The sequence below is a fragment of the Bombina bombina genome, chromosome 4, assembly GCF_027579735.1.
Source record: "Bombina bombina isolate aBomBom1 chromosome 4, aBomBom1.pri, whole genome shotgun sequence".
In the NCBI taxonomy this organism is placed as follows: Eukaryota; Metazoa; Chordata; class Amphibia; order Anura; family Bombinatoridae; genus Bombina; species Bombina bombina.
In genome coordinates this window covers 340,793,910-340,804,268 of record NC_069502.1, presented here as the reverse complement: position 1 = coordinate 340,804,268, position 10,359 = coordinate 340,793,910, and the positions used below count along the sequence as shown (strand labels likewise).

At 44.4% G+C, this 10,359-nt stretch overlaps 1 protein-coding gene across 1 annotated transcript in view; it reads right to left on the bottom strand.

Annotated features, from left to right (window-relative positions):
• Positions 1-9,850: 9,850 nt before the first annotated feature.
• Positions 9,851-10,359, bottom strand: part of RSRC1 (arginine and serine rich coiled-coil 1) — a 1,121,477-nt gene continuing 1,120,968 nt past the window's right edge. Inside the window, exon 10 of the mRNA XM_053710087.1 lies at positions 9,851-10,060. Within this exon, the coding sequence (XP_053566062.1) occupies positions 9,968-10,060 (93 nt within the window). The 3' untranslated portion in view covers positions 9,851-9,967. The remainder of the gene's footprint in view (positions 10,061-10,359) is intronic.

Below are 10,359 nucleotides of genomic sequence, written 5' to 3'. Positions count from 1 at the left end.
CTCTGTATGAGATTTGGCAATTTGAAAGCTTGACGCCTGTATCAGGATGTCGTCCAGGTAAGGAGCCACCACTATGCCTCGCGGTCTTAGGACCGCCAGAAGTGAGCCCAGAACCTTTGTAAAAATTCTTGGGGCTGTAGCCAACCCGAATGGAAGAGCTACAAATTGGTAATGCCTGTCTAGAAAGGCGAACCTCAGGAACTGATGATGATTCTTGTGAATCGGAATGTGAAGGTAGGCATCCTTTAAGTCCACTGTGGTCATGTACTGACCCTCTTGGATCATGGGTAAAATGGTTCGAATAGTTTCCATCTTGAATGACGAAACTCTGAGGAATTTGTTTAGGATCTTTAAATCCAAAATTGGTCTGAAGGTTCCCTCTTTTTTGGGAACCACAAACAGATTTGAATAAAACCCCTGTCCTTGTTCCGTCCGCGGAACTGGATGGATCACTCCCATTACAAGGAGATCTTGTACGCAGCTTAGGAATGCCTCTTTCTTTATCTGGTTTGCAGATAATCTTGAAAGGTGAAATCTCCCTTGTGGAGGAGAAGCTTTGAAGTCCAGAAGATATCCCTGAGATATGATCTCCAATGCCCAGGGATCCTGAACATCTCTTGCCCACGCCTGGGCGAAGAGAGAGAGTCTGCCCCTTACTAGATTCGTTGTCGGATAGGGGGCCGCTCCTTCATGCTGTCTTAGAGGCAGCAGCAGGCTTTCTAGCCTGCTTGCCCTTGTTCCAGGACTGGTTAGGTTTCCAGGCCTGCTTGGATTGAGCAAAAGTTCCCTCTTGTTTTGAAGCAGAGGAAGTTGATGCTGCACCTGCCTTGAAATTTCGAAAGGCACGAAAATTAGACTGTTTGGCCTTTGATTTGGCCCTGTCCTGAGGAAGGGTATGACCCTTACCTCCAGTAATGTCAGCAATAATTTCTTTCAAACCAGGCCCGAATAAGGTCTGCCCCTTGAAAGGAATGTTGAGTAATTTAGACTTTGAAGTCACATCAGCTGACCAGGATTTGAGCCATAGCGCCCTACGCGCCTGGATGGCGAATCCGGAATTCTTAGCCGTTAGTTTAGTCAAATGAACAATGGCATCAGAAACAAATGAGTTAGCTAGCTTAAGTGTTCTAAGCTTGTCAACAATTTCAGTCAATGGAGCTGTATGGATGGCCTCTTCCAGGGCCTCAAACCAGAATGCCGCCGCAGCAGTGACAGGCGCAATGCATGCAAGGGGCTGTAAAATAAAACCTTGTTGAATAAACATTTTCTTAAGGTAACCCTCTAATTTTTTTATCCATTGGATCTGAAAAAGCACAACTGTCCTCAACCGGGATAGTGGTACGCTTTGCTAAAGTAGAAACTGCTCCCTCCACCTTAGGGACTGTCTGCCATAAGTCCCGTGTAGTGGCATCTATTGGAAACATTTTTCTAAATATAGGAGGTGGGGAAAAGGGCACACCGGGCCTATACCACTCCTTACTAATAATTTCTGTAAGCCTTTTAGGTATTGGAAAAACATCAGCACTGCATAGTATTTATCCAGCCTACACAATTTCTCTGGCACTGCAATTGTGTCACAGTCATTCAGAGCAGCTAATACCTCCCCAAGCAATACACGGAGGTTCTCAAGCTTAAATTTAAAATTAGAAATCTCTGAATCAGGTCTCCCCGATTCAGAGACGTCACCCATGGACTGAAGCTCTCCGTCCTCAGGTTCTGCATATTGTGACGCAGTATCAGACATGGCTCTTACAGCATCTACGCGCTCTGTATGTCGTCTAACCCCAGAGCTATCGCGCTTGCCTCTCAATTCAGGCAATCTGGATAATACCTCTGACAGGGTATTATTCATGATTGCAGCCATGTCCTGCAAAGTAATCGCTATGGGCGTCCCTGATGTACTTGGCGCCATATTAGCGTGCGTTCCTTGAGCGGGAGGCGAAGGGTCCGACACGTGGGGAGAGTTAGTCGGCATAACTTCCCCCTCGACAGACCCCTCTGGTGACAATTCTTTTATAGATAAAGACTGATCTTTACTGTTAAAGGTGAAATCAATACATTTAGTACACATTCTGCTATGGGGCTCCACCATGGCTTTTAAACATAATGAACAAGTATCCTCTGTTTCAGACATGTTTGTACAGACTAGCAAAGAGACTAGCAAGCTTGGAAAACACTTTAAAGCAAGTTAACAAGCAATATAAAAAACGTTACTGTGCCTTTAAGAGAAACAAATTTTGACAAAATTTGAAATAACAGTGAAAAAAGGCAGTTACACTAACGAATTTTTTACAGTGTATGTAACAAGTCAGCAGAGCATTGCACCCATTTGCAAATGGATGATTAACCCCTTAATACCAAAAACGGAATAATAAATGACAAAAACGTTTTTAAACACAGTCACAACTGCCACAGGTCTACTGTGGTTGTTACCCTCCTCAAACACGACTTTTGAAGCCTTTTGAGCCCTTCAGAGATGTCCTGTATCATGCAGAAGGAAGCTGAGTGTCTCAGTCTGTAATTCTAGAAGCGCAGAAAAGCGCTAAAATAGGCCCCTCCCACTCATATTACAACAGTGGAAAGCCTCAGGAAACTGTTTCTAGGCAAAACTCAAGCCAGCCATGTGGAAAAAAACTAGGCCCCAATAAGTTTTGTCACCAAACATATATAAAAACTATTAACATGCCAGCAAACGTTTTATATTACATTTTTATAAGCGTATGTATCTCTGTTAATAAGCCTTATACCAGTCGCTATTAAATCACTGCATTTAGGCTTAACTTACATTAATCCGGTATCAGCAGCATTTTTCTAGCAAATTCCATCCCTAGAAATATGTTAACTGCACATACCTTATTGCAGGAAAACCTGCACGCCATTCCCCCTCTGAAGTTACCTCACTCCTCAGAATATGTGAGAACGGCAGTGGATCTTAGTTACTTCTGCTAAGATCATAGAAATCACAGGCAGATTCTTCTTCTAATGCTGCCTGAGATGAAACAGTACACTCCGGTACCATTTAAAAATAAACTTTTGATTGAAGTTAAAAAACTAACTATAATACACCACTCTCCTCTTACTACGTCCATCTTTGTTGAGAGTTGCAAGAGAATGACTGGATATGGCAGTGAGGGGAGGAGCTATATAGCAGCTCTGCTGTGGGTGATCCTCTTGCAACTTCCTGTTGAGAAGGAGAATATCCCACAAGTAATGGATGATCCGTGGACTGGATACACTTAACAAGTGAAACCAGGTTTGGTACGCAAAACAACCTTATCTGCATGGAACACCAGATAGGGTGAATTACACTGCAAAGCAGACAATTCAGAAACTCTTCGAGCAGAAGAAATGGCTACTAAAAACAAAACTTTCCAAGATAATAACTTAATATCTATGGAATGCAAAGGTTCAAACGGAACCCCTTGAAGAACTGAAAGAACTAAATTTAGACTCCATGGAGGAGCCACAGGCTTGTAAACAGGCTTGATTCTAACTAGGGCCTGTGCAAACACCTGAACGCCTGGTACAGCTGCCAGGCGCTTATGTAACAGGATAGACAGAGCAAATATCTGTCCCTTTAAGGAACTAGCTGACAGACCTTTCTCCAAACCTTCTTGGAGAAAGGACAATATCCTTGGAATCCTAACCTTACTCCACGAGTAACCCTTGGATTCACACCAACAAAGATATTTCCGCCAAATATTATGGTAAATTTTCCTGGTGACAGGCTTTCTGGCCTGTATCAGAGTGTCTATAACTGATTCAGAGAAACCACGCTTAGCTAGAATTAAGCGTTCAATCTCCAAGCAGTCAGTTGCAGAGAAACTAGATTTGGATGCTTGAAAGGACCTTGAATTAGAAGATCCTGCCTCGATGGCAGTTTCCATGGTGGGACCGATGACATGTCCACTAGGTCTGCATACCAAGTCCTGCGTGGCCACGCAGGCGCTATCAGAATTACCTATCAGAACTCCTGTTTGATTCTGGCTACTAGCCGAGGGAGAAGAGGAAACGGTGGAAAGACATAAGCTAGACTGAATGACCAAGGCGCTGTTAAAGCATCTATCAATGCCGCCTTGGGATCCCTAGATCTGGATCCGTAAAGGGGAAGTTTGGTGTTCTGACGGGACGCCATCAGATCCAATTCTGGAATGCCCCATAGCTGGGTCAGCTGAACAAAAACCTCCGGGTGGAGTTCCCACTCCCCCGGATGAAAAGTCTGACGACTTAGAAAATCCGCCTCCCAGTTGTCTACCCCTGGGATGTGAATTGCAGATAGATGGCAGGAGTGATCCTCCGCCCAATTGATGATCTTGGATACTTCCTTCATCGCTAGGGAACTCTTTGTTCCTCCCTGATGATTGATGTACGCTACAGTCGTGATGTTGTCCGATTGAAATCTGATGAATTTGGCCTCCGCTAGTTGAGACCACGCCTGGAGCGTATTGAATATCGCTCTCAGCTCCAAAATGTTTATCGGGAGAAGAGATTCTTCCCGAGACCATAGACCCTGAGCCTTCAGGGAGTTCCAGACCGCACCCCAGCCTAACAGACTGGCATCGGTCGTGACAATGATCCACTCCGGTCTGCGGAAACTCATTCCCTGAGACAGGTGATCTTGAGACAACCACCAGACAAGAGAGTCTCTGGTTTTCTGGTCCATTTGTATTTGAGGAGACAAATCTGCGTAATCCCCATCCCACTGTTTGAGCATGCACAGTTGCAGTGGTCTGAGAAGAATTCGGGCAAAAGGGACTACGTCCATTGCCGCAACCATTAAACCAATTACCTCCATGCACTGAGCCACAGAAGGCCGAGGAATGGAATGAAGAGCTCGGCAAGTATTCAACAGTTTTGACTTCCTGACCTCTGTCAGAAAGATTTTCTACCGAGTCTATTAGTGTTCCCAGGAAGGGAACCCTTGTGAGCGGGGACAGAGAACTTTTTTCTACGTTCACCTTCCACCCATGAGACCTTAGAAAGGCCAGAACAATGTCCGTATGAGCCTTGGCTCTGTGAAAAGACGACGCCTGTATTAATATGTCGTCTAGGTAAGGTGCTACTGCAATGCCCCGCGGTCTTAGTACCGCTAGAAGGGACCCTAGCACCTTTGTGAAAATTCTGGGAGCGGTGGCCAACCCAAAAGGAAGGGCCACGAACTGGTAATGTTTGTCCAGAAAGGCGAACCTTAGGAACTGATGGTGATCTTTGTGGATAGGAATATGTAGATACGCATCCTTTAGATCCACGGTAGTCATATATTGACCTTCCTGGATCATCGGCAAGATTGTCCGAATGGTTTCCATCTTGAAAGACGGAACTCTGAGGAATTTGTTTAGAATTTTTAGATCCAGGATTGGCCTGAAAGTTCCTTCCTTTTTGGGAACTACGAACAGGTTTGAGTAAAAGCCCAGTCCTTGTTCTGCAATTGGAACTGGGTGCATCACTCCCATTTTTAGAAGATCTTCTACACAGCGTAAGAACGCCTGTTTCTTTGTTTGGTCTGAAGACAAACGAGAAATGTGGAACCTTCCCCTTGGGGGAGAATCCTTGAATTCTAGAAGGTACCCCATAGCAACTATTTCTAATGCCCAGGGATCCGGAACGTCTCATGCCCAAGCCTGAGCAAAGAGAGAAAGTCTGCCCCCTACCAGATCCGATCCCGGATCGGGGGCTACCCCTTCATGCTGTCTTGGTAGCAGGAGCAGGCTTCTTGGCCTGTTTACCCTTATTCCAACCCTGCAAGGGTTTCCAGGTTACTTTGGGCTGGGAAGCGTTATCTTGCTTTGCGGCAGCAGAGGTTGCAGCAGGTCCGCTCCTGAAGTTGCGAAAGGAGCGAAAATTAGCCTTTTTTTTGGCCTTAAACGGCCTATCTTGTGGAAGGGCATGGCCCTTGCCCCCAGTGATATCTGAAATAATTTCTTTCAGCTCTGGGCCGAATAGGGTTTTCCCCTTGAAGGGAATATTTAACAGTTTCGTTTTGGACGACACATCCGCCGACCACGATTTGAGCCAAAGCGCTCTTCATGCCATGATGGCAAAACCTGAGTTTTTCGCCGCTAGCTTAGCTAATTGGAGAGCGGCATCAGTGATAAAAGAATTAGCCAGCTTTAGAGCATGAATTCTATCCATGACCTCATCGTATGAAGTCTCCCTCTGGAGCGACTCCTCCAGGGCCTCGAACCAAAAAGCCGCTGCAGTAGTTACCGGAATAATGCAGGCAATTGGTTGAAGAAGAAAACCTTGCTGAACAAAAATTTTCTTCAGCAATCCTTCCAATTTTTTATCCATAGGATCTTTGAAAGCACAACTGTCCTCTATTGGTATAGTTGTACGCTTAGCAAGTGTTGAAACAGCCCCCTCTACCTTAGGGACCGTCTGCCACGCGCCCCGTCTGGGGTCGTTTATAGGGAACATTTTCTTAAAGATAGGGGGGGGGGGGACAAAGGGTACACCTGGTCTCTCCCACTCCCTAGTCACAATATCCGCCACCCTCTTTGGGATCCGAAATGCCTCAGTGTATACGGGGACCTCTAAAAACCTGTCCATCTTACACAATTTTTCTGGGACCACCATAGGGTCACAATCATCCAGCGTAGATAAAACCTCCTTAAGCAGGACGCGGAGGTGTTCCAGCTTAAATTTAAACGCTAAGGAATCTGACTCTGCCCGCTGAGAAACTTTTCCTGTGTCAGATATTTCTCCCTCAGACAGACCGTCCCTCACTGCTACTTCTGAGTTTTGTGAGGGTACTACAGATAAATCATCCAAAGCTTCTGATTGCTCATCCTCTGTATTTAAAACTGAGCTATCACACTTTTTTGGAAAAACTGGCAGTTTGGATAAAAATGCTGCAAGGGAATTATCCATTACTGCTGCTAATTGTTGTAAGGTAATAGGGGCCAATGCGCTAGAGGTACTAGGTATCGCTTGCGCGGGCGTAACTGGTGTCGACACATGGGGAGAGGAAGAAGGACTATCCTCATTACCCTCTGTTAAGGAATCATATTGGGCTACATTTTTAAGTGTCACTGGATGGTCTTTAAAATGCTTAGATGTTTTAGTACACTTAAACATAAATGCAATGGGGGTACCGCCATGGCTTTTAAACATAAAGAACAAGGTCTATCTGAAGGCTCAGACATGTTTGACAGACTTAGACAGCAGTACAATACAGAAAAAAAATCACTTTTTGAAAAAACGTTACTGTGTCTTTAAATAATAAAAAGCATACAATTTTTTTACCAAATCACCAAAAAACATCCGATCTTTATGAAATTTTCACCACATGATCCTAATGCTTTGAAATGATTGCACACAAATTTTCAAATCAATTAATCCCTTATTGCCCAAACCGGAGCAAATTGAAGTAAACAACCGGTTTAACACACTACAGCACGGTGCCACAGTCTTTGCTGTGGCCCTACCTTCCTTTTGGGTTATTTGTAGAAGAAAAATAAGCCTCCCTGAAGTCCTCCTGCACTCTCAGGACTCTACACGTGAAGCTGCATGAAGCTGTCATGCAAATCAACTGCGCAACTGAGGCGCGAAAATGAGGCCCCCTCCCTCTTCATTCCAGAGTTATGGGGCCTTCCTGAGTCAGATTAGGTGTCTTACAATATGCCAGGCGTAATAAAACCCCCAAAAGTGTTTCCAACGTTTAAAACACTTGAACAAATATATTATACACTAATAAAGTAATTGATTTAGCCCATCACAGTGTCAACCAGTATTTAAGCCCTTCACTGAAGCCATCCTTCTATACTGCGTCTCAGAAAATGGCTTACCTTCCCTCATGGGGATTTCTGTCAGTCTTCTAGCATTACCAGGTCTTGTTAGAAAAAAATGACTGAGCATACCTTAAGCAGTTAAGCCTGCAAACTGTTCCCCCCAACTGAAGTTCTCCCGTACTCAACAGTCCTGCGTGGGAACAGCAATGGATTTTAGTTACAACATGCTAAAATCTTTTTCCTCTCAGCAGAAATCTTCATCACTTTCTGCCTCAGAGTAAATAGTACAAACTGGCACTATTTTAAAATAACAAACTCTTGATTGAAGAAATAAAAACTACAAATCTAACACAACAAACTCTTTACCCTCCCGTGGAGATGCTACTTGTTAGAGCGGCAAAGAGAATGACTGGGGGGGGGGCGGAGCCTGAGGGGAGCTATATGGACAGCTTTGCTGTGTGCTATCTTTGCCACTTCCTGTAGGGATTGAGAATATCCCACAAGTAAGGATGAATCCGTGGACTGGATACACCAAGTAAGAGAAAGCCAATAACATATATTAAAGATATAGGCCTAAAAGACATACATCAGAATAGGATAATATGTTAAGAGAAAGAAAAAAAAATCTAATTACACATAATAACCAAACTATTGAACAGAGTTGTAATGTCCATACGTCCTGTGAATGCTAGATCCACTTCTTCAAAAATGTTATTCACGTTCTGCAGTGTTTCAGTTAAGGTTAGTTACAAAGTTATAGATGGATTTATTTACTCAGTTAAATTAAGCAAGCAAAAGAAAAAAGTATATGGGTACTTGACTTTAAGGTGATTCCCTCAGAAGCCCTTCAGGGCTAGCCGTCAACAGTCCTGGTGGGTAAATTGGTTTTCTCCTTTGAGCTACTCCTCCGCCCCCTGCTATTGGTGGGACCCTCTTCCGAGACTTGCAGACTATTGCTGGTACATAGTATAGAATACAGTTTATTCGTCAGCGGAACTCACCCCCTCCTGCGATGTCTAGCCGCCTGCCACCCACGCCGTCTGTATCCGGATTGTTGCAGCGCTGTTTAATCCAATGGAGCCGCCGCCAGCCTTCCCGGTCCCCTATTCCAACCAAGGACCGCTCCCAACTCCCCCCGCGCAGCACCGGTGGGGGGGGGGGAGAGAGTAACGCCGCTCCGGGCGGTCAAAGCTGCACTAAAACAAACTGAAGACCGGGTCCACTATCCCCGGCCGGACCCGACTCCCTCCCGCGCAGCACCGGTGGGGGAGGGAGAGGGGCGGGCCCCAGTCAGCGAGAGCCGCAGAAACTCAGCAGTGAAGCAGCAGGTAAATCTAACACACTGTGTTGCGGTCTTTGAAGTTAAGCTGTCTGGGGTGGAAGCTGCAAGGAGGGGGGGAGAAATTATAATCAGGAGGGTAAGGAAAGCTCCGCAGAAGGGTAGGATAGTAAGCTGGGGCTGAGGTAGAGTTAAGGACAAGCTTCAACTATTAAGTCGCCAATACAGTACAAGGTTGTTACCCCAAAGAGGCCAGGTAGCTAGATATTAGGCTTGGGACAGTGGGATGACATGCCACTGAAAGGTTCCAGAGTGGTTCTTTGTTCACTATCAGAGGAGATAGCCCCAACCTGGGGCTGGCGTGAGAAATCCACCGCCAGAATCCAAGAGACTGGAGAGACGAGCTAAGCAGCACCTGTGGAGCTCCTCCTCCACCGGAACCTCCATGATATCTTTTATGTAACTTTTAAACTGTGTACAAAAACCTGCAAACACTTGCAAACATGTAAAGTTTCTGCAAGGTACAGAAAGTCTGTAACAACACTTACCTGTGAAAGCGCACTGCTTCTGTCACATGATGCAACAATACGTGTAGCTACAAATGGCGGCGCCCAGTATAAACATACAGAGCTTTACCAACTAGCTTTCGTAATGGGTTAAAATAAGAAAACAACTTTATAGAGAGCTGCAGGCACAGGAGGAAAAACACGAATAGCAACCATGTTACTGTAGCTGTACCCAGCAGTTTAATGTCCCTTTAAGTGAAAGTTATTGAAGTTATTTTACTCTCTCATTCTTTTAGTCTTGTAAATTGAGATCTACAAACTAATAAAGGAGACAATTTGGTTTAATGGAATCTTTATTAAAAACAAAAACAAGCTACAGAATGGTATAAAATATTGGGACATCACATCAAGTAAAATGACACTGAAGTCATGATCAGTTGTGGCACCTCTGGTTAGGCTACAGGGTTGCCCATCAGTTTTTCTTGCCGAAGAGACACTAATCTCTTATACCATTTCTCCTCTGCTTCTTCTTTCTTAATATAAAGCTGCCAAGAAAAATAAAATATAAAATTATTTGTTAAGTTTACTGATAAGTATATATGCATCTATGCAAAAGGCATACATACGTATTAAACAACTTACCACAATAATCATGCCCTATTTGCATCTATGCAAAAGGCATACATACTTATTAAACAACTTACCACAATAATTATGCCCTATATGCATCTATGCAAAAGGCATACATACGTATTAAACAACTTACCACAATAATCATACCCATAAGCTTCAAGAGAAGGTTTTTAATAAATGTAAATCAGCAGGAAAAATGTACCTTAATGTC